This window comes from Gasterosteus aculeatus, chromosome 4, assembly GCF_964276395.1.
Source record: "Gasterosteus aculeatus chromosome 4, fGasAcu3.hap1.1, whole genome shotgun sequence".
NCBI lineage: Eukaryota > Metazoa > Chordata > Actinopteri > Perciformes > Gasterosteidae > Gasterosteus > Gasterosteus aculeatus.
Window position 1 is genome coordinate 27469201 of NC_135691.1, and position 22799 is coordinate 27491999.

Genomic DNA, 22799 nt, shown 5'->3' on the forward strand with positions numbered 1-22799 from the left:
AGACAACCCCACCCGAATGACTCTTAACGCTCCGTCGGATGCTGCAGCCGTCTGCTCACGTACACCTCACGTTTGTGTGTCAGATAACCCGGAGCAGTGTCCCAAGCTGCGTGTGCCGTTTGAGAACGTGGCAGTGGAGCCTGTGGTGCTCTGCGGACCGCTGGCGTCGACGCGTTTGGCAGATTGTCCTTCTCTAACGGCAGCCAAGTGACTCATAATTTGACGTGTTTTAAATCATTGTTAATTGTAGAGAAAAATGGCTGTAATGTAGCGTACCCACCAACATGCAGATTCGGCAAATGGTTCAGGTGACAACACTGATAAGCCCAAAGGAACTTGGAGATAAATGGCAACGTGCACCGAACTTAGACGTGTGTAACGTTGTGTGTGAACGGGAGTCGTGTGCTCCGTCTGTCTGAGAGGCTGCAGCCACACTCGTTGCTTGGCATTGATATGACATTCCATCTGCGTGCTGTATCTATTCCGGTGCGCCTGTGTGTGTGTGTGTGTGTGTGTGTGTGTGCGTTTGAGATGCGGATCAGGGACAAAGAGTTCACACTGCAGCACTGCTGTCTCTCTCCTTTTCCTGTCTCACATCCCTCCCTCCCTTCTCCCACATCCATATCTCTCTCTCTCTCTCTCTCTCTCTCTCTCTCTCTCTGCCGCTCTTTTTTTCTCCCCTGCCTGTTTCCTTCTCCTCAAATGATCTCTCAGTATTTTGGTCTCTCTCTCCCTCACACACACACACACACACACGCGCACAGTTTGAGGCTCACAAACCGTCTGTACATTTTGTACTAACCTGCTTGTGTATGATGCCTGTCGCTCGGTTTCAAAGTCATTTATGAGGTGAAATATGGGTCATATTAAAGCAACTTCCGTCGTGTAGCTGTAGGGATTATCTATATCTCGCAATTATTTAGCTATAATTACACGTGTGTATATATATATAAGGATACCTCGTTTGTCTAGCGTTGTTCTTTCCATGCTCTTTGACGTTTTGATTACATTCTGTTTCATCGCTGCCGTTCTCCCTCATCCCCTCGTGTGACCTCTCGGTGGGATGACACAGGGTCTGCATATCGTGTCCACGCCGGTCCAAATCATTTCGTTGATTCAATCTACAAATCTGTGCAACTGACTTCTGGTTCACTCTAAATGTCACGCATCGCTAAGGTTTTTTTTTTAAAGGACTATAAAACCTATTCAAAGAGGGAGGTGCAAAATAAATATCCAGGCTATTGCATTGATCATTTTCTGGTTTGTGGACGTCTTTCTAATACATCCAAAACAATTAGTCCATTAATCCAAAAATATGTGAACCTGTCCTATTCCTGCTTGTTGCTTTTGATCTAGACTGCTACAATCCCAGGTAGTAATAGAAAACGCACAATAGATTAACAAATCCAAAATCAAACCACAGCAGTCATCTGCAGTGGGCTGCCGCAGCCAGGCCACGTTGGTGACACGTCACTGGTGTTATTTTCGTGATTGTCTGTCTGTCTCTCTCTCTCTCTCTCTCTGTCTCTCTCTTTTCCCATCCATCACTCCATCTCTTTTTCATCCCCCTCAGACAAACCCCTCTGTGTCGACTTGTTTCCTTTCCCAGGCTGTCATTTCTAATAAGAAGTTGCTCTTGAATGGGTCTGGCTGGAACGTGAAGCATACTGTGATAATATTAGGTATCTCATAGGAATGAAAGAGGGCTGGAATTCTGTAAATGACATGAAGATAAAAGACACACATTTGACATGATCCACCTATCATATGGATTAGATGCCATTGAATATAGCTTCCTGATTATTTAAACTACAAATAATTCAGGCTCATCTGAGAACTGAATGTGTGAATTTGTGTAGAAAGAGCCTCAAGCTGTGGTACACAAACATATGTTGTGCTGTAATCTTGTCATGGAAGGTATAAGCAAAAAACGACCTAATTAAAAGATCTAGACTAGACCTGTCAGGGGGTGAGGGTGGGAGGCAGGACTCAGACGCAGAGTTCAAAAAGAAAAGGGACTTTAATAGTCAAAGGTCGAAAATCAAAAAAGGCCAAGGGGCAAAAAACACACAGGTATGAACTATGGACATCCAAGACAAAAGACAAGGACATGCGTGGCAAATGACAAGAACAGGACATGCGTGGCAAAAGACAATGACGCGACAAGTGACACAGGAGACACATGGCTTAAATACACAAGGGAGGTGCAGGTGATTGGACACAGGTGGAAACTATTAGACGATCACAGGGGATGACGGGACAAGGCAGGAAGTGAAGTTACCCGGGGACACGAGTGGCAGAAAACTACAAAATACAACAGGAAGTGAAACCACACCGTGACAGTACCCCCCCCTCAAGGGCCGACTTCCAGGCGGCTCACACTAGAGCAAAACAAGGGGTGGGGGGGAGGGAAACCCGAGACGTTGGTCGGACCACCCGGGAAACTCTGGCGGGCGGCCCGGCGGGCGGATAGGCACACTGCCGGGGAGCCTCCGGTGGTCGGCCCGGCGGACGGTCATTTGGCCAGCTCCGGAACGTCTCTGGCATGGCAGGCTCGGGGACACGGGAAACCTCCGGGGGGGTCGGCGGCGGCTCGGGTTCGGGGACACGGAACACCTCCGCAGTCGTCGGCTCCGGCTCGGGGACACGGAACACCTCCGCAGTCGTCGGCTCCGGCTCGGGGACACCTCCGCAGTCGTCGGCTCCGGCTCGGGAACACCTCCGCAGTCGTCGGCTCCGGCTCGGGAACACCTCCGCAGTCGTCGGCTCCGGCTCGGGAACACCTCCGCAGTCGTCGGCTCCGGCTCGGGAACACCTCCGCAGTCGTCGGCTCCGGCTCGGGAACACCTCCGCAGTCGTCGGCTCCGGCTCGGGGACACCTCCGCAGTCGTCGGCTCCGGCTCGGGAACACCTCCGCAGTCGTCGGCTCCGGCTCGGGGACACCTCCGCAGTCGTCGGCTCCGGCTCGGGGACACCTCCGCAGTCGTCGGCTCGGGGACACCTCCGCAGTCGTCGGCTCGGGGACACCTCCGCAGTCGTCGGCTCCGGCTCGGGGACACCTCCGCAGTCGTCGGCTCCGGCTCGGGGACACCTCCGCAGTCGTCGGCTCCGGCTCGGGGACACGGAACACCTCCGCAGTCGTCGGCTCCGGCTCGGGGACACGGGAAACGTCCGGGGTAGTCGGCTCCGGCTCGGGGACACGGGAAACGTCCGGGGTAGTCGGCTCCGGCTCGGGGACACGGGAAACGTCCGGGGTAGTCGGCTCCGGCTCGGGGACACTGGAAACGTCCGGGGTAGTCGGCTCCGGCTCGGGGACACTGGAAACGTCCGGGGTAGTCGGCTCCGGCTCGGGGACACTGGAAACGTCCGGGGTAGTCGGCTCCGGCTCGGGGACACTGGAAACCTCCGCGGTTGTCGGCTCCAGCTCGGGGACACGGAACACCTCCGTAGTCGGCTCCAGCTCGGGGACACGGAACACCTCCGTAGTCGGCGTCGGCTCGGGGACAGGGAACACCTCCGTAGTCGGCTCCAGCTCGGGGACACGGAACACCTCCGTAGTCGGCTCCAGCTCGGGGACACGGAACACCTCCGTAGTCGGCTCCAGCTCGGGGACACGGAACACCTCCGTAGTCGGCTCCAGCGCGGGGACACGGAACACCTCCGCAGTCGGCGGCGGCTCAGCCCCCCCCATAACCCACCCCACAGCCCCCCCCTCAAGGGCCGGATCCCAGACGGCCCCCAAATCACCAACGGGAGGGTGGGAGAGGACCATGGGATGGGAGGGAGGGAGTCTGAGTCTCGGAGCGGGGACCGGGGGCGTCGGGGCCATGAGTCTCGGAGCGGGGACCGGGGGCGTCGGGGCCATGAGTCTCGGAGCGGGGACCGGGGGCGTCGGGGCAATGGGTCTCGGAGCGGGGACCGGGGGCGTCGGGGCAATGGGTCTCGGAGCGGGGACCGGGGGCGTCGGGGCAATGGGTCTCGGAGCAGGGACCGGGGGCGTCGGGGCAATGGGTCTCGGAGCAGGGACCGGGGGCGTCGGGGCAATGGGTCTCGGAGCGGGGACCGGGGGCGTCGGGGCAATGGGTCTTGGAGCGGGGACCCCAAAATTCTCTAAATGCTAAGGAAAGGAGCTTCAATGCTTTAGCATTGGACCCACTGGAACATCCTTTACGGAAGGGAATAAGAGCATTCCGTCCCACAATTCTGTGCGGCGGAAATGTTTAAATAGTGTCATTCGGCCGTCCACGAGAAATAACGATGACCGAGAAACGCAGATCATGACAGTAAAGTTAGCAAAACTCATTCATGTTGCAGCCTTGTCAATAAAGTAATACTTTGAACCTAGTTGGTTTATGTGGTCTACGTAACTCAGCACTGTAACAAGTTCAACACATGGATGAAGGCACCTAAGATGCTTCTTTGTAGTCCATCTTTGTGGTTGTGGTTTCGCCGCTGCTGATGGACGTCACCAACTTGCGTCGCTCGTCGCATCAGAACTGCGCAGCTTTGTGGAAGTGGAGTCGGATTCCCTAAACGGCACCGTTGTCTTTTCCTAACTCCTCATGAATTCTCCTAACCAACTTTCCTTGACCCCGTGACGTTTGCCACAGCGGTCAAGGAATAGTGGTTAGGAATGGAAAAACACACCTCAAACCACTAGTACAGTACTTCATATTTCATGTTACAAACCAATATTTAATTAAATGTTTGATTAAATATTAAGAGTTTTTCATTTCATTCACTTTCTGTGATGTTGTCGATGATTTTAACTCCGCTTGACAACTTTATTGCCTGCCCCCGACCCAAACTCACCCACGCACACGGTTAGTGACCATAAAATTGCATCAACTGCCAATCAGGGGTCATCTTGATGTGGCACGAGCACACAGCTACAGGTTACTTCAAAGAACTTAAATATGCATCTGAAAAGATTTAAATTAGGCTCATGAAATGTTTTCTGCTTGTTTGTTGAGTGAACTTATTCAATGCAGGGTTCATTTGTAATGGCGGTTTTACCTCAACAGCGTATTGCAAAATTGACCTCAACATAAATTGTACCTGGAAGTGTAAACAATATCTGCTTCGTGGTATCCTGAATTAACGCGGAGCTGAGTGGATACTGGGAGTTTATAGCCAGGGACAGCTGCATTCAGTCAATCTTCTACCAGGTTAAAGGTCAACCTAACCAGCCATCCACCCCTCCTTTCTATTTATCAGCACATCACTTTCCGTCTCTCTCCTCATTTTGGCCTCTTGGTAAACCTGCAGGATGAGAATGTCAGCGTTCAGTGGCCTTTAAGGCCCATTACTGCTCTGCTCAGAGGACCTTATTACACCTCGGTCAAAGGTCAGTTTGTGTGTTTTTGTTTGTGTGTGTTAATGGTGGGGGGACGGTCACACACACACACACACACACACACACACTCACAGTGACCTCACCTGATGGCCAAGGATGTGATCAATCATCTGTGCGTGTTGGTTATCCTAAGACAGATGAGGTCTATGTAGTTAATCCACTGTGACATGTGTGTATGTGTGTGTGTGTGTGTGTGTGTGTGTGTGTGTGTGTGTGTGTGTGTGTGTGTGTTCGTGTGAGGTAGCGGGGGAAGCGTTTCATAAATGTATTGATTAGATGAAGTGTAAAAACAGAGTGGCTACTATGAAGGCAAATCAATGGCAGAATCCGAGAGAACAAATCAGGTACAAATCCAAAGACGAGGTTTGTAACCAATTAGCGATATCGTAGTGACTGTCAAACAGAAAAAACGCGTGCTAACAGACAGAAATATACTAAAGTCTGTATCGCGCTAGACAGACTTTTGCAAGCGAATATTTGATTTGCGTATGCGCTTGGACCTGAACTCTGGAATTTAGAAATTGATTTGCCTTCACAGGCCACTACATTATGCATGGACTAGCTTGTGTGTGCATTTATGCATGTGTGTGAGTAAGTGAGTCAGTGCATGCTTCTCTAAGCATTCTAGTGTGCATTTAAATGCATTTGTGTTTTCCATTTATATTCAGGTCTGTGTGTGTGTTTTTAGGGTACTAAGTAGCTTAGAAGTGGCAGCTGGAGCAGAGTGCACTGGATACAAAGACCCCCTCTAGACATCCATCCGTCAATCAAACGTTCTCCGTGGGAGCGTGTGTGATAGTTTATTTGTGATTCTGCCAATCACCTCCAATGGCGGCCCACCCATCTGTCCGCCCGTCCATACGTCGGCCGCGCTATGCAGAGCCGACACACACAGCAACACGGCGACTTGATGTGGACGCTGCGGCATGCAAACAATGTAAAACAATGTACAGTATTTTTGTAATTTGGTAAATAACAAAAATTGTATACCAGCAAAAGACAATACACTTATGACCATGAAATGTCATTACAATTAAAACAAATGTATTTGGACACAGGAGGTAAATTCTACATGAGATGTGCATTTGGTATCCAATGATTATTACATTAGTATACAACTATATTCATTAGATCACGCCAGCGTCGCCAAAACTAATATTTAAAATGCTTCAAATACACTTTGAAATGCTGAATGCTTGAATATTTATCAGAAAAACACTGTACATGCCTGACCAGTACTGTGCGTGTTGAGCACTCAACAGATTATAAACGAGCAACAAGGTTGACTCGTTGGCTGCTTCCATCATTAGCCCCTGAAAACCTTTATCACCACATCCAAATGAGATGTACACCAGATCGCACACAGAAAGGGGGATTAAAATTCTTTAGGGTTGGATTGTACAAATTGACCAAGAAACAACCTAAATGCACCACAAAGCACATGTATTCCCATCAAACTCTATGGAAGGTCGTGGACGCCTGGAATGTGCTATATTTAATGTTGGACACATGAACACGCTTCGGCTCCGAAGCAGACAAAGGAATACGGTGTCTGGTCACATGAAGTACACACTTTGAGTCAGGCCCCTTTGTGTTTGCTCACTGACTTTTTTTCTTTTCTTTTTCTCACAATGTTTATGTCCTTGCATGCTTGTTTCACAGTGAGTATACCGGTCTGGGTGTAGATAATGCACATGTGCGAACAAGATAACTGCATGCATTGTGATGGAAAACCCCAGTATGTGTCCCGATTTCATTGTGCATGTGTGTGCGCCTCGTTTGGAGGGTTGCCCGCCCTGCGGCTGCCTGGCGGCTCCGTTTGCTGAGACAGAGTTGGCGCCGCTGCCAAGTTCCACACACCACCACACTGGCCTCACGTGGCTCCCAGTAGCTCTCCCACCTCCAGTTTTGGTTATTTAAAAAGTATTTTCCTAAATTGTACTTGGCACTTAGTGTGCGGAGAGAGATCCACAGAGGCTCTGAAAGCACGGCCGTTTCAGAAGAAAGAAATGATTTGTGTCACAGTTGTATTTGAATGAGCCCTTGCTCATTTAATGTAACTGAAGCAGGACCTGCTGGTGTAGTATTACCACTGCTAATCTCTTTCTGGCATTAAAGTTGGAAGAAGTTATGCTTTTCACAGTCTTCTCTCTCGTACTGGCATAAGGACAAAGCCAAACCTTCCCCACGTTTAAAGGGCATATTCTAGGAATCAGGAATCAGGAACATTTGTTGCCAAAATATGTGAGACATACATGGAATTTGACACGGTGGTTGGTGCATAACATCGGACAGTCACACAATGAGACAATGGACAGTGAGACAATAACATTTCAATTAGACCAGTGGTTTCCAAACTGGGAGGCGCAGTAGAACTAGACTCACAGGCACACACACATACACACACAGGAGTAAAACAATACAAGCCTCAGTTTTCAATAGAGTGGCAGGGATCTAAACCACAGCAAGTGTCAGAACTCCTTTAAAATATGGAACGGACTAAGAAAATCTGAGTTGTAAATGTTGCAGCCACACGGGCGGTCTGCATTGTACTGCTTGTGTGTTTTAAAAGGGACCGACAGGAGAAGACAAAAAGGGAACACACACGCTGAGTGTGAGACTACACTCTCACCAGCCCCTCAAATGTTATTCTCCACTTAGAAGTGAAAATATGCTGTGATCATCACTCAAAGCTTTGGAGAATGCACGCGTGTGCGTGTGTGTGTGTGTGTGTGTGTGTGTGCGCGCTGGCTGTCATCCTACTGTGTGGTAAATATTTCTCCAGGAGGATCATACCAGCCTGTTCCTAGAAGAGCCCATCCTGCCTTCAGCTAGAACTATTTGTTATCAATTCCACTATTATGATCTTCTCATCTTTGCCCATTTTCCTCCCCGCTTGCTGTCAGCAAGTTCAAGCTCCAGTGTGTCTGTCTATGCCAGCATGTGTGTGAGAGAGAGATTGTGCATGCCGAGCAGCGAGTGACAAAAAGGCTCCATGTGCACTCGAGAAGCATCAGGTGACGCCAAGGTCAGATCAAGACAATAACAGACGTGAAGCTCCACCGTGCGCTCGGACACGACTCCTCTCCGCTCCTCTCTCACAAACACAATCCTTCGCTCGCAGCTGTCAAAAGTCGGCCTCCTGCGGGGTTTTGCTGCCTTTGTTGTGTCAGAGAACGACCTCTTTCACCCCGACCGTGCGGCAAAACAGAGTCTCCATCCAAAATCATTCCGCGACATCAATTTTGACCATAACCGCAATTATTTGAGGATTTGGGGGGAAGTTTTATTTGCTTTAATAACCAATTATTACACAAAAACGGGCTAGTTATTGATGAGAAAAAAAAAACTAAAATACTGATTTTAGAGGAAAGATCCAATATTATAGAGGTCATGTGACGTTCAGGAAAGATCCACATGCCACTTCAAATTGTTCAGTTACTATTTTGTTTCTTCATGATAGTGAGCCCTTTTGTCAGATGAGCCTTTACGCCGACAACATGTATTTGCTGTCGTCTTTCAGGCCCAAGTTTTTAATCTAATATTCACTCCCTCTGCTTGCCTATTTTCTTTGGGAGTTCCTTAAAAGCACAACGTTTCTTAATAAACTCTCATGTGGCTCTTTGTCCAAAAGCTTCAGTTCATCGTCCTTCCAAACCCCTGGTTGCATCTGAAGAAATCACCCACTGCTAATAGGATTATGACCGCAACCGCAGATCAGTCCTGAGAGGGTCGGATTGGCTTCGGTTTATCCCCCAACTAAGACAAAGGCTACAGATGGCTCTCTTTGTTGCATCAGGGAAAGGTGGAGGGAAACGCTGAACATCTATGAACACTTGTAGTGTCCATCTCCTAGTTGTTGAGAGCGAGTAAGCACAATAAAAACCCAAAGAGTTGATGCCACTACGTATCGTCTCTGACGCCATTACTTTGTGGCGGCAAATATGTTTGGAGACAAGAGCTGTGTCCTGTTGATACATAGCATACAAAGGTTCGTTTGTGCACAATTGCATTATTACTAATTCCAAAATGTCCCTCTTGAGGGATCAATAAAGTATCTATCTATCTATCTATTAGCTGTTAATTTATAAAATGGCACCTTATTTTATATATAAAGCATAGGAACATGTAAATAACAAATACACATATTATGTACAGTAGGTACCTCATGTTCACTCCATGATCTACACTGTTACCAATAAGGTGACAAAACATGTCAATGTTACAAGGTCCTTCTGCTTTCATTTCACTTTATTTCTCACTGTGCCAATAGATGATTTTATCAACTATTGTTGCTAAAGTTGTCACGGTGTGGTTCACTTCCTGTCTTATTTTGTAGTTTTCTGCCACTCGTGTCCCCGGGTAACTTTACTTCCTGCCTTGTCCTGTCGTCCCCTGTGATCGTCTGATTGTTTGCACCTGTGCCCAATCACCTGCACCTCCCTAGTGTATTCAAGCAGTGTGTGTCTCTTGTCGCGTCATTGTCTATCGGCCCGGATGTGTCTCGTTCCTGCCTGCCTTTTTCCCCCCTCTGGTTCCTGTGTGCGTTTTTGCCCCTTGGCCTTTTGCTTTGAACATTTTGACTATTAAAGTCTTTTTGGTTTAAAGTCTGCATTTTGAGTCCTGCCTTCCCCGCATCCCTGACAAAAGTCAAGTTAATAAGCAAAAAGAAATTAGCGTTTTTTTTGTGTTTTTGTGTCACTGCGACCACAATAGGTCCTTCAGCATGCAACAACTTCCAACTGACCTATTTTTGGTTAAGATTTAGGTTGTTTTCGGCACAGAAAAGACATGCTTAGGTGGTTAGTGTGAACTTTTTGACTTTAATAAATCAACGTGCTGGATCCTTCTCATCAATCGACTCTGGGGGATCGGAGATCCCAACATTAGGTTTGCAATAACATTTTGGTAAAGGTTACACAACAATTGTGGACATATTCAAAAAGACACCTGATTTACTCCCAGTAGACGGTCTTGTATTTTGATGACCTGTCTCTCTTCTTCTTTGGGCTTAAGGCCCTGTAACAACGCCACCACATTTCCCCCTTTGCTCCTACCGGACGTACGTCTGATTCCTCCAGCTGCATCTGAGTATTGTCTCCTGTCATTTAGCGGCAATTTCTGAAACAACTAACGTGGTTTTATTTCTCCTTTTGCCGGAGCCACAACATTTCTTCCCTTTTTAGTCACCACGAGCTTGCAGTCTTCATCAGTGGCTGTAAAGGACATGGTGTTTTCTCTGTTATTATTCAGCCAACAGAAGAAGCGCAACTCCTAACATGAGTTGAGAAATCATAAGCTAATGAAACCAGACTTGAATCAATAGCCACGTGGCTCCCATTGTGAGATACATCCAAATGGTCTCTTGGGGTTTCCCAGCAAAGCTTAAACACACCTCTGCAGAACAATTCCTATTTCAAACACTCACACAAGCTGACCTTCTCTCTGAGGGCAACTTCCCCCGCAGCACATTTCCATACAAATCCGGAATCGCTTTCCTAGGCGGAGGATAAAAAAAAGGAGCCGCCTTAGTGAGAATACTCATCCACGTTCCTCTCATCTCACCCCCTGGGCCCCGGAGAAAATCCACATGCAGACTTGATAGAATCTCTTCAAATCCCGTTGACATGACGCAAGGTGAGCTGCAAAACAGTTGTAGGAGGAGTGACCTGAAGAAACCTTTTAATAACTTCATTACTTGACTTTCCCCTTGTATCCATTTAAATCCACTTAGAATGGAACTCGGGGCGGTTGTAAATGACTCGTCCTCAAGTGACCCGTCGATAAGAAGCTGAGGAACACAGCAGAGGACGGGTTGAGGAGCTGACATGGAAATGTTGAACGTTATAGTGAGGACAAATGATCTGCTGTGTTGGATTCAAATGAACAATAAAAGGTGACTGCCTGATCATTGCGTCTGATACTTTCTTGTCTATGGTGTATTACAATAAGAAGGTTGTTATGAGCTTTTACGGAAGTTTCCACTTAATGTTCAGAAAAAAGACCTTCAAGACCTTCAAAAAGAACATAACAATTACTTAGAATAACAAGAATACTTTTTCCTTCAATAAAAAACAACGTCAGTCTGCTTTGTGTGTATATATATATATACGTACATATATGCATGGCACATGTTCTTCCTTAAGTTAAGTAATGTTTCCTCAGCCTCAATGTATGTACACAGCTCTGAGCCCTGGTAATAATATGAGCCAATGCATGAAAAGGGAAAAAGAAAATCCTTAATATATTTTAAGTTACTAGTGCAATGTACAGAATAGTGTTGTGTATATGTGTGTGTTTGTGCAACAGAGTGTAATACACCCCAAACTGTATGAATGTGTGGCCAGCGCCACTTGGATTTGTATGGTAATGCTTTTGGCCCCAAGCCAATGTGGACCCTGGAGTTGAGTTATTCCACAGGAGTGCACACACACACACCCACACACACACACACACACACACACACACACACACACACACACACACACACGCACACACACAAATGTTTACAGTGGTGTATTTTGACTGAGCTGCTAATTGAAACATATTTCTTTTTCCATCAAAAGGACGAAAGGGCATCCCTATTTTCCCAAAGTGAAGGTGTGGTACGTGTGTGTGTGTGTGTGTGTGTGTGTGTGTGTGTGTGTGTGTGTGTGTGTGTGTGTGTGTGTGTGTGTCTGTATGTAGAAGGTGGGTGGGTGGGATGGGCAGGGGGGGGGGCTTGTGAATAGGCCCATAGAGTTTCTAACCACAGGCTGGCCATTACACCTAGTTACAGTCACCGCTGGATCGACAAGGAGACAGACAGTCTGCAACACTGACAGAACTCTACTGTGTGTGTGTGTGTGTGTGTGTGTGTGTGTGTGTGTGTGTGTGTGTGTGTGTGTGTGTGTGTGTGCGTCTCTTGTATCATGTAGGGGATCCCCTGAGTTGCCCCCGTCTGTACCACATTAATGGAAAAAGTAAACTCTCGCAAACAGGGAACAAGACGCAGAACGAGGGAAAGGTGAGCTCGTCTCTTTCAACAGAAAGGGTCCTGTGTTAGCCGGAGCTCAGGGCTCCCTGTCCGTCCGTCTGTCCCTCCTCCTGAGGCGCTGACAGAGGTATTTAGAGGATTTATGGAAAAGAGTAGTAGCAACACGACAATATAATGTGCAAATACTCTTGGACAGATTATTTTAGAGTATAGAAAAAGTAGAGTATGCAAAAGGGGGCCCTGTGGATCATACGTGCATTTACTATCACTCTGTCACAGAGCATCCTGAACTAACTGGACAACTTGCCTCCGACAAAACCTAAAGGGTTAAGTCCATGCACCGATTTGATGAACTTCTCACATTTTTGGACAAACAGTTTCTCATAGAAGGCAAAATAGTGAATAGGAAAGAGCACTTTCCAGCATCTCTTTTTTCTCGGTGGGACTTTCCTTTCCTGCGCTTATACAATGTTATTATTTTGTTATCAATCTGTCGCACTTTGTGTTTCAATCTTACTAATACTATTCCCTAGTTCCCTCTCTCTTTATTTATACACAGTGTCACTGTTCCCCTTCTTGGCTCTTTTAAGAGTCTCCCGCTCTTGGACGCTTCCTTAAATAGAAAGTCTATACGCGCTGCCTGTTTGTGAAGGCCACAGAACTCTTTCAAACAGCTGAGCATTTATAATGGTTTGTTTATGTTCGAAAGGGCTTTCCACAGTATCCCACTGTCATTTGTGGAGCCTGGTTTGAACGGTCGGCAACCGTAACAGACAAGTGGGCGCGCAAAACACACACACTCACACACACACACACACACACACACACACACACACACACGCACAGCTGTGGGCTAAAGCGTTCGCGATATGGATTTAATTAGTCTTATTATTCTAATCATAGGCTGCAAATGACAGGCCACTGGGAGGAGAGGAGAGAGGAGGCAGGCTGGCAAAGCGGGAAAGAAACAAAGAGGTAAAAAAGTCAGGGTTGGATGGCAAAGCTGTTTCTGCGACTGACTGCTACAATAGCGGAGTTACTATCTGCTGTCGTCATCGCTCCAGAAAAAAAAAAACTTTGGTTGCAGCTCTCCATCTGGGCTCCTGTTTCACCACCGTTATTGGAAAGTGTATGTTTGTGTGCATCCACCACTTCATACACTCCGGCTCCGCTTGCATGCTTTACATGCTGCGGTTGTGCTGAGTATCTGCATTCAAAAATGGGAATGTTTGATTGGCAGGTGTGGAACCTCTCTGCACCTGTCTCTGGCATCACTAATGGAGCTGTGAACACAGAAGGCAGAGTAAGTGTGTGCGCACATTAGCACCCCTACAGGGGGGCCGCTTGATGGAGTGGTCCTCCAAGAGGCACGCGCGCGCACACACTTGGTGTTTTAGAGTGTGGGGGGGGGGGGGGGAGGGCTCCTCCATGCTTATTAATTGCCCCTACTCCATTATCCGCTGAGCCGCCATTGGGGGAAGAGGAGGAAGAGGAGGAGGAGGAGGGGGAGGAGAGAAAGAGTTGGAGTTAGAGGGGGAGGGGCAGCAGCAATGTCTGCCATCTGCTCTGACTCCTGACCCCCCCACCCCCCAAAACACGGGTGCCTCCTCACACCCTCACGGCACATCTACCTCTCCCGGCTTTTTTAAGGTCCTCAAAGGATTGTTTCCTATATCATATGCGTGCGAGCGCGTGTGTGTGTGCGCGTGTGTGTGTGTGTGCGTGTGCCGCCCTCAAGTAATCCACCACTTCATTACCTGTACACACTTTACAAGCACTGATGGTGCCTGTGCGGTTATCAGAAACAAAAACACACAAAGCACACTCATCAGTACAGACAAAGACACAACTACCTGTGTATTTGTGCAGCTTCGGTGGTGAATCACGTCCACGGGAGCACAAACGGATGCCAGTTTTTTTCAATCAGGGCATTCAGTGAATTGAAGGCTGGAAAAGTCACTGCCACCACGAAAATACGCAGCGGGAGGAATGAGAGCGGGTGGGTGGAAAGAAAGGAAAAATGGTGAGGGGGAGAAAGGAAGCAGGCAAGCGGGACAAAGGGAGGTTGAGGTAAAGAGACATGAGTGTGAGCCTCAGTGAGAGCTGTAACAAGTGTCTGGCTCTTTGTGTCTTGTTTCAGTAGCAGAAGGAGACAGCCTGTCAAGACTCGTGATTGACAACTGAATCGTGGATAACCTCTTAAAATAAGATACCCAGCAGTGTGTGACAGTGCATATAAGCGTGTGCACGCATGCATGTTCCATTACAGCAGCAGCAATTTATCTATTATTGACATGTAGTTGTCACTGCGGTTGTCTTGAAAATGCAGAAATTTGTATGGAATAGGAAAGAACAGAGTGTATACGATCCATGAAAGACCTTTAATGTGGAGGGATGAGTCACGGTTATAGGATTATCCTAAAGAGGGACTCCATTCAAAAGGGACAAGCCATGACGTGTGGATTAATTCCCCATGTTTTCATCAAGATGAGGTTGTTAGCCATGCTAGCCACTGTTGGTTGGTCATCACTGCGATAGAAATGCTGAAACAATTCTTGGATGGATTCCTATGAAGTTTGGTTGGTTGCCTACTCAACTACACAATGAAGTGTAACAATTCTAACCTCATTTAGCGCTGTAATCAGCCTAAAAAATATATATTTTTCCAGTCCTTCAATGTATGCCCCAAACCTACAGAAATGATGACTTAGATGTCCTGTGTGTTTAGTGATAACGGCTTTGGCACTAACACGCCAAGATGATGAACATACCTTACTCAACTAAAAATCTGTACATTTTTGTTATTATTGTGGGTGAGTTACAATGTTCTCTCTACATGTACTTCACAATGTCACGGTTTGGGATTATTTTCCTGTCTTATTTTGTAGTTTTCTGCCTCTTGTCTCCCTGGGTAAGTTCACGTCCTGCCTTGTCCTGTCATCCCCTGTGATTGTCTGATTGTTTCCACCTGTGTCCAATCACCTGCACCTCCCTAGTGTATTTAAGCCGTGTGTCTCTTGTCTCTTGTGGTGTCATTGTTCCTTGTTGGAATGGCAGATGTAGTGTTGCTAACTGGCCAAACCTGAAGTGTTCCTGGTTCCCGTCTGTCCGTTTTTGCCCCTTGGCCTTCTTTGCTTTTGGATTTTGACTATTAAAGTCTTTTTTGTTTCCTTAAACTCTGCATTTGAGTCATGCATTCCCCGCACCCTGACACACGATAGAACAACATCCAGTGTGGGGGGAGGGAATGAGTTGTCACTCAGCTAGTCGAGAGCGGTACGGTGAGAAAGTAGACAGAAAAGGAATAACGTGACGCACAGCTGCTGTACAACATGATCGGCTTTCCTGAGAATGCCACCTCAGCATCGCTTAGCTGAAGAGGCTGTTGTGTGACCTCGGCTCCAGTAGGCAATTAACCAACAGTCCGTCAGTGCTCCGGCATTAATGGTCGGGGCCCGCGCCACCCTGGGTATTGTAGTTTAATAACCGGGCATTCGCCTTCAGGGGCCTCTCTAACGTCCACGTCCAGGGCTTCCCCAGCACACTCAGCTGTCACATAAAATCGTTTCAATGCGGGCTGCACCGGAGTCACAAGCGGAGACGTCACAATGAGTTGTGCGAGATGCGTTCCTCTGGGACGTGCGCCTCGGAAAGGTCTAAGGGCCAGCAGGGTCGAATCTAGTCCCTACGGTGACAATAATATTAAAGGTGGAAGGGGGGTAGCATGGTTCGTGAGATGGGGGGCGGGGGGGGGTCCAACCATCTTGATTGCAGCCAAAATGAAATCCCAGAGGGGCCCTATAAGTGAGGGAACACAGGCTGGGATGAAGTACCCCCATATGGATGTGCCGTGATGCTAAAAGGCGTTGCTGTGGAGGGACGCAACTTGCATCCCTCAAGTTCACCAATGATGTGGTTCTCACTTTTGGGTTTTCTATCACTACATAAAGGCCAACGAGTCTGTCTGGCATTCCAGCACTGCTGCAGCGGCTGTAGTATGCAGTCGCTGCCATGGTCCTCTGCCAGCACAGTATTGTATATCTCCGTATACTCTGAGGACTGGAACGTCGGCCACGGCCGAAGCTGAGTCACACGTTTTACCTATAATGGATCATCTGCAGGAAAATAAATGCTAAAATGAACCTTAAAGAGGAGGGGTTAATATTTTCATGTTGTTTAATGTAATACTGAGACGTTGATATGTGAATTGTTGAGTTATTGGTTGATGCAATCGTTGCTCCTGTCCGTACTTGCTGCACATGCCATTTCAAAGAGGGAATTTTAATCGCTTAATCAGACGGTTGAAGTCTAATATCAGCTTCAACTGAGCTGTTAATGTAGGCAAAATGTCAGATAATCCTTTAGAAGGCAATCTGTTCTTTTAAATAAGTCGGGGGTGCTTAGAGCAAAGCTGTAGTGTTGTATATCCGATCTGAATTGAGAGCCGTTGTCAGATGTATTGTGTTCAAGATAATTCAATACTCAATGCTTTTTTGCCAATATGATCTCTGGGTTTATAATAACATATTAGCCAGTATTTCTTTTAGCATTATACATAGATGCTAAACATTTTCATGATGCCTTACATTTGACTACAGAATTGGATTTCTTTGTTTAAGTTGAAAATATACATTCTTTTTTTGGAAACTACCACAGATTTAACTTTTTATACTCGTCAACTCAAATTGGGCAGTAGGCTATATATATACTTTCAAAAAATATATATTACATTTTTATTTTAAATTTTCCTGAAATCTCCAGAAATAAAAACTGCAGCGAATGTCCACTTTATTTGGGCTGGCTGAAGAAACACCTCGCATGGAGGTTTGAGCGCATCTCAGTTAACGCCTTTTCAAGAGTATAGCAGCATATCAGTGTGATCCTCAGTGGATAAACAGCCAGCACACGGCATGTATCTGAGCCATATGTGATTACCACCGCTTAATTCCTCCATGTGTGATGTTTAGTGAGCGAGTGGTGTGTTATGTTAAGTGTGTTATGACAGAATTAAACCGTGTATGTGACTTTTTTTACAACAAACTTACCTTCTCTCTATTTGTTTCTTTTTCAGAGAAATGTCTTTTATCAAAATCAAAATCTTGTTTTTCTTCTCTTTTGAATCAAACTTTTTCTCCCCTCTGAAATTAACTGATAGCGCTTCCTCCTCCCCCTTTTTTGTGCAGATCCCCCTCCGTCATCACAAACACACTGTATCTGTCTGTGATGGGACCCTGATGTCTTGTATAGACTGTGGTCTGGCACTGCGGGCCAAAAGCCGTGGCGTACGGGGGGGGTTGGCAGATCATCTGAAGCCATGGCAGTTCCTGTGTCACAGACACACAAAGATCAAACAAAGCCCGACAAGTGGGGAGCTGGTAGAACTGAGCCCTGGTTCTCGTCCACCCACCCTTTACGCCGACCCTTTCTTCCACCCACACACACACACACACAATTGTGTTTCCATGTTATTCCGATCCCAGCTGATCATTTTAGAATCATCTCTTGAAAGAGATTCAAATATTATTACCAACCTAATGTTTGAAACAACTGGCAGCTTGTTGGCTTTCTTAAAGGCATGAACGCATTACACTTCATACCAGCAAGTGAGAGTGTATTTCCCAAACTGTTGAATTGTGTGACTGAGTGTCTTGGCATTGGTAATTCATACATTGACCTCTCTTTCTGCAACAATGTTAGTGCTGAGTAAACTCATTTAGTCCCTGCTGCGGCTGCTTTCGCCATTGTTTTGTTGTCTTTATGATACCGTACTGTCACACACAGTGGAGGCTGGTCCATAGAGGGCAATGGGGCGTGGCCCCAACATGAGCGACAAATAAGAAAAAATAACAATAATTTTTGATTGTTTATTATATTAAAAATACATTTTACAAATAGTCAATATTTGTGCTTTTGAATAAATATTTGTAAATTAAGATATCTGCGCAAAATGTATGCTTTTCCTGCACGTTTTCTCCACGTGTCAGTCCAAAAGAAGCAGTGAGTCATTCACTGATAACGTTAATGAGTGACATTATAGTTTCAGCGTCCTAAAACATATTGAGATTTGGGCTCACCCTTCACAAAATAATGCATTGTGTGAAGTTTTGTGGGGCTTTTGAGTTGGTCTTTCCTCTACACACTGATTCCCCAACAAATTAAGTTCACAGGTGCATCTCAATATATACGTATATATACATGTTCTAATAGATTTTATATTCTAATATATTTATCCTTCAATAAAATGTATTTATTATCTGATATTTATTTTGGATATTTATAATAGTTATGATAAAATAGTTATAGTAGTATAGTATAGTAGTATCATATTCTGAATATTGTTTTATATATTCATTGAAATATTGGATTGTTTGAATTAGATGTCCTTATTATGTTAAACCTTTGAAATAAATGTTAAATATTCATCTGCAAGTAATTATGCGTGTTTGATACCCTTTTATGCATTGAATCACACTGGGTGTTGTTTGTTGATGTTTACTGGCTGGTCCTACCAAAACAAAAAATCCACAAGCCGCCACTGGTCACACACATTCAGGCTGCAGGATGGAATCACCGCAGCTGGCAAACCTCTACGTGGCTTGACCTCAACTACTGAAATGTCAAAGGTCACAGGTTGCCCTCCACCTGGGGTACTTAGGCATTAAACACAATCTAGAGGTGGGAGCAGGCCTGGCGTGTGCCGGGGTCACAACAGGTCACTGGTCAATGCAGCCGACAAAGACCAGCGACTCCACTGCTGTCACTGGCTCGGGGCTTCTCTTTCAGCCTTTATCTGCAGCGCCATGAAGCGACCAGCGACAATTTGAGGCAAAAGTCTTGTTCGATATGAGCGACGCAACTGCCAATGAAAAAAAAGGAGTATTTAAAAGCGTTTGCTTTTATTTTGGCGGCATCCACTTGCTTTGAAATTGAGACGTTTACACATTTACTCGAGGGACGGAAGATTTGCCAACATCGGCAAAATATCTTTAGCAGAGTGAGAGAGAGTTACTGCATTTAAAGAGCCAGCGGAGGGGCCACAGAGATAGGAGGAGATGGAAAAGGCCTTGTTTTCCAGCTGGGAGAGGCATGAGGTCATTGCTCCGTGCTACTCCGCGCCATTATCCCCCCCTAAACCCTGCGCTCCTCCCCTCTGCCTCCCATTACACGTACACACCCCGACACACTTACTGTACACACTCATCTGACTGTTCTGTTTATTGATGACTCAAGCCTGCCGTTTTCTCTCCAGATACACAGTCAACACTGGAGCTCTGGCACCTCGGGGGCTAATGGACTGATCTCGACTGTTTACAGCTGTGCTCTTTCTAGAATGACTCACAAAAGGAACAAAGGGGCCCCTGTGTCCGAAAGGAGCTTTTCCTATTCTAATTAAGAGGACTTACAGACGGGCGCAGTACCTTCCTTCGAATCCCCCCCCACCCCCCCAGTTTGTCCTACAACAAGCTCGTCGTATTCTCTACAAGCTCCTTGCCTGCTCGTCCTCGTCCAATCCCCTGTCTTTCATCTACGTATTTTTTAAACGCACATTATCTCGCATCCACCTGTACTCTTCACTTGATGTTATTCCAAAACATCCCAAGAGGGAGCAGATTGTTAATGCAGAGTGAGTATTCGTGTGATGACACGCCGGCCGTCGTTTTAAAAATGCCAAAATGACAACAATCTACCCTCAACCCTCAGCCATTCATTTTCTTCTGTTCGTCACCCTTGAACCTTTCACCTTTTTCTTAGTTTCACTTGGTCTCCTCCCCTGTGTATTCGTTTCAGGATGTAAGTCTTTTCCACGCGCACCCGAGGGTGTGAGTGCGTTTGTATGCGAATACTCACCTATTGGAAATCATCTTTCCACCCTGTACTCCCCTAAAAGGCGCGTGTTTGTTTGCTTAGCGCAAATCCCCGGAGTGGGCGCTGCGTTGATTTGCCCGCTTGGGAACAACACCCCATCGGAATGTCTGGAATCATACACAACAAAGATTAGCTCATCCCTGTCTGTTGTCTCTGGCCTCCGGCTTTGCCATTCTTTCACCGCATGGGCTCAGAGACGGGGAGGCAGCTAGAGAGAAAGACGGGAGCATGGCGGTGTTTTATCTGAAGGCCTAAAAGCTCCGTCGTATGTTCCAACGCTGGCCTGAAAAAAAGTATTTTTTGTACTTTAGTCACTTGTTATGACGGAAAAGCCCTCCAAAAACAGCTGTAGCCCCCCCGCCTCCAACCTGGCATCCTAGTCCCTGTGGATTACAAGCCATTCTTAGCCAGCATGACCTCATATTCAGATAATTCCATCAAATAATAGACTTTAGTAATGATCTGCTGATCTTATAACAAATAAGCTTATTGTTTCTAATTTGACTGAAATTCTCACCTTCTTTTGTTCTATTCATAGACGTAAAACGTAAAAAGCAAAGTATGTTCAATCCCCTAATAGTTATCCAAAGACATTAATTGAAGTAAAACCGGACAACAAAAGAGAAAGTCCTTTGGTATCCGTTGAAGATTTACGACAGAATTTCAACACAAATGACTGAATTCAACCTCCAGCAACTATTGTGTTGCATATTCAATTGTGTCTTCAACGTTCTAAACTTTCTCATTAGTCATTAGCGAGAGCTTCCAATTTTCTTGGTACTATGAACAGATACAGTCCATCCATTGGGTTTATGTGCGTGCATGTGCATTTCAAGTCTTGGTGAACAACACCATCTTGTGGCTACTGTAGAACGACACGTAGGGATGAGGGGTAGAGGTTAGTGAAGATTGTGCGGCAATAACATCAGCGCATAAGTCAGAACCTGCAACACAACTCACAGGAAGTACATGACAATTATATCGCATATTGGTTTTTCACAGTATAAAAAGTCCAAGCAAACTTCCTGCAGCAAAAGCTTCCAAAGCACAGTTATAAAATAGTTGCTGATCAGGAACACCTCCTTATTCTGTGCATTGTGTTTACAGAACGTACAACTGTTTCATCTGGTATTTTTTTCAGAATCCACTAAACTGCGATGCCAACAAGTCCGTAAAAAGGCAGCACAAAACTCCAATACAAGATGGTCAAAGCATATCAGCCCATTCAAAATCGGACCGAACATCACAAAATGTAAAAGAAACGAGAGTGAGGGAGCACGTTGGCAAAGATAAAAGGGAACCAGGGGAACCGGACATATTTTAGAAAATATGACAATACGTTAGTTTAGCATATTAAACCGTGCGGTGTACAAAGTATTTCAAAAGGCTCTACATTGATTATAGAAAAAGAGTGTCGCAGAGGAGGTGGGCCTGAGCCTGGAGCTCTGCAGCTAGATGCTCTTTTAAATACAAAACACTAAAGTGAAAGTGTATTGTCAGCCAAATTAATAATAAATAAGTTATTCTCACATCACAGGCTTTTAGCTGTGGGAAGTTGTTTGTCGAACCCCATGGATCCATCTTTCTGCCACTCTCAAACAATAGTGCTGCAAGTCTAGACAAATGGGTCCATCCCATTGACAACTCGGATGAGATTTAATCAATTACAACGCAATCAAAGAATATCTTAAATTTGTGATTCATCTGCACAAAAAAAGTGCAAATAAATCATTAATTCCTCATCATGTTTTCCTCTGGGGAAAACCTGCCTGAAGATGGCGCTGTTTAAAATGTATTTAAGGACATTTTTGTTTGTGTGAAAATACATTACAATACATTACAGGTCATTTAGCTGACGCATTTATCCAAAGCGACTTACATTGCATTTATAACCCATGGCCTACATATTTGGCCGAGCAATTAGGGGTTAGGTGTCTTGCTCAATGACACTTCGACATGGGACATGGAGCAGCCGGTACTCGAACGGCTGTGAATGAAATTATTATAGAATTACCGTTATTACAGTAAAGATAACTATAACCTTAGTTATTGAGTAGTTTAGTGAAAAGAAGTTGTAATTTAAGATTTGTATATAGCATAAATATTCGTTCGGCAAAAGCTTTAGCATTTTGATGAAACGTGTTTTCAAAATCAGCACTGTGCTTTTCTTTTTTTTTTAGACCATTGTTGAAAATCAACCAAGTGATTCTATGTTTATTTTACCTGATGTCGCAACCAGATCAGTCAACAGCTACAATCAGGTCTCTGTTTCCACGCTTGGGCCTAAAGGGAAGCTGAAGCAAGAACCCTGCAGATATCGGGTCAGGGTTTCATGCCCAAATCTCATGCAAGTGAGTCACCCGAAGGGAAGAACCACCCCTCAGTCTTTCTGCTGGTAAGACACAATCGTGTGCCGTTTAATTGCCCCCGCTGCAAAAAATGCTTTTGTAATTTTTTTTCCTTGTAACATTATTTTGTCCGAGGTGTCCTAACACGTTCTACATTTGTTTTGTGTCCTGTTCAGTTCATTCGTGGCTTCCCTTTCTAGATTGTTTTTCTTTCCTGCTTTCTTTGTTTTTTGCTTTTCCTTTCATCACGTAT

General features: G+C 45.9%; 1 protein-coding gene across 2 annotated transcripts; it reads right to left on the reverse strand.

Annotated features, from left to right (window-relative positions):
- Nucleotides 1-2129: 2129 nt before the first annotated feature.
- On the reverse strand, nucleotides 2130-3895 carry LOC144406272 (uncharacterized). Of its 2 annotated transcripts, none has more exons than XM_078101869.1 (2): nucleotides 3170-3895; nucleotides 2130-2571 (listed from the first exon to the last, which is right to left on the reverse strand). In XM_078101869.1, exons 1-2 carry the CDS (start codon nucleotides 3863-3865, stop codon nucleotides 2377-2379), a joined length of 891 nt encoding a protein of 296 aa, XP_077957995.1. In that variant the 5' UTR covers nucleotides 3866-3895; the 3' UTR covers nucleotides 2130-2376. The 2 variants fall into 2 exon arrangements, with proteins under 2 accessions (XP_077957995.1, XP_077957994.1); XM_078101868.1 differs by having other exon boundaries at nucleotides 2130-2616; nucleotides 3131-3895.
- Between the last annotated feature and the right edge of the window lie 18904 nt (nucleotides 3896-22799).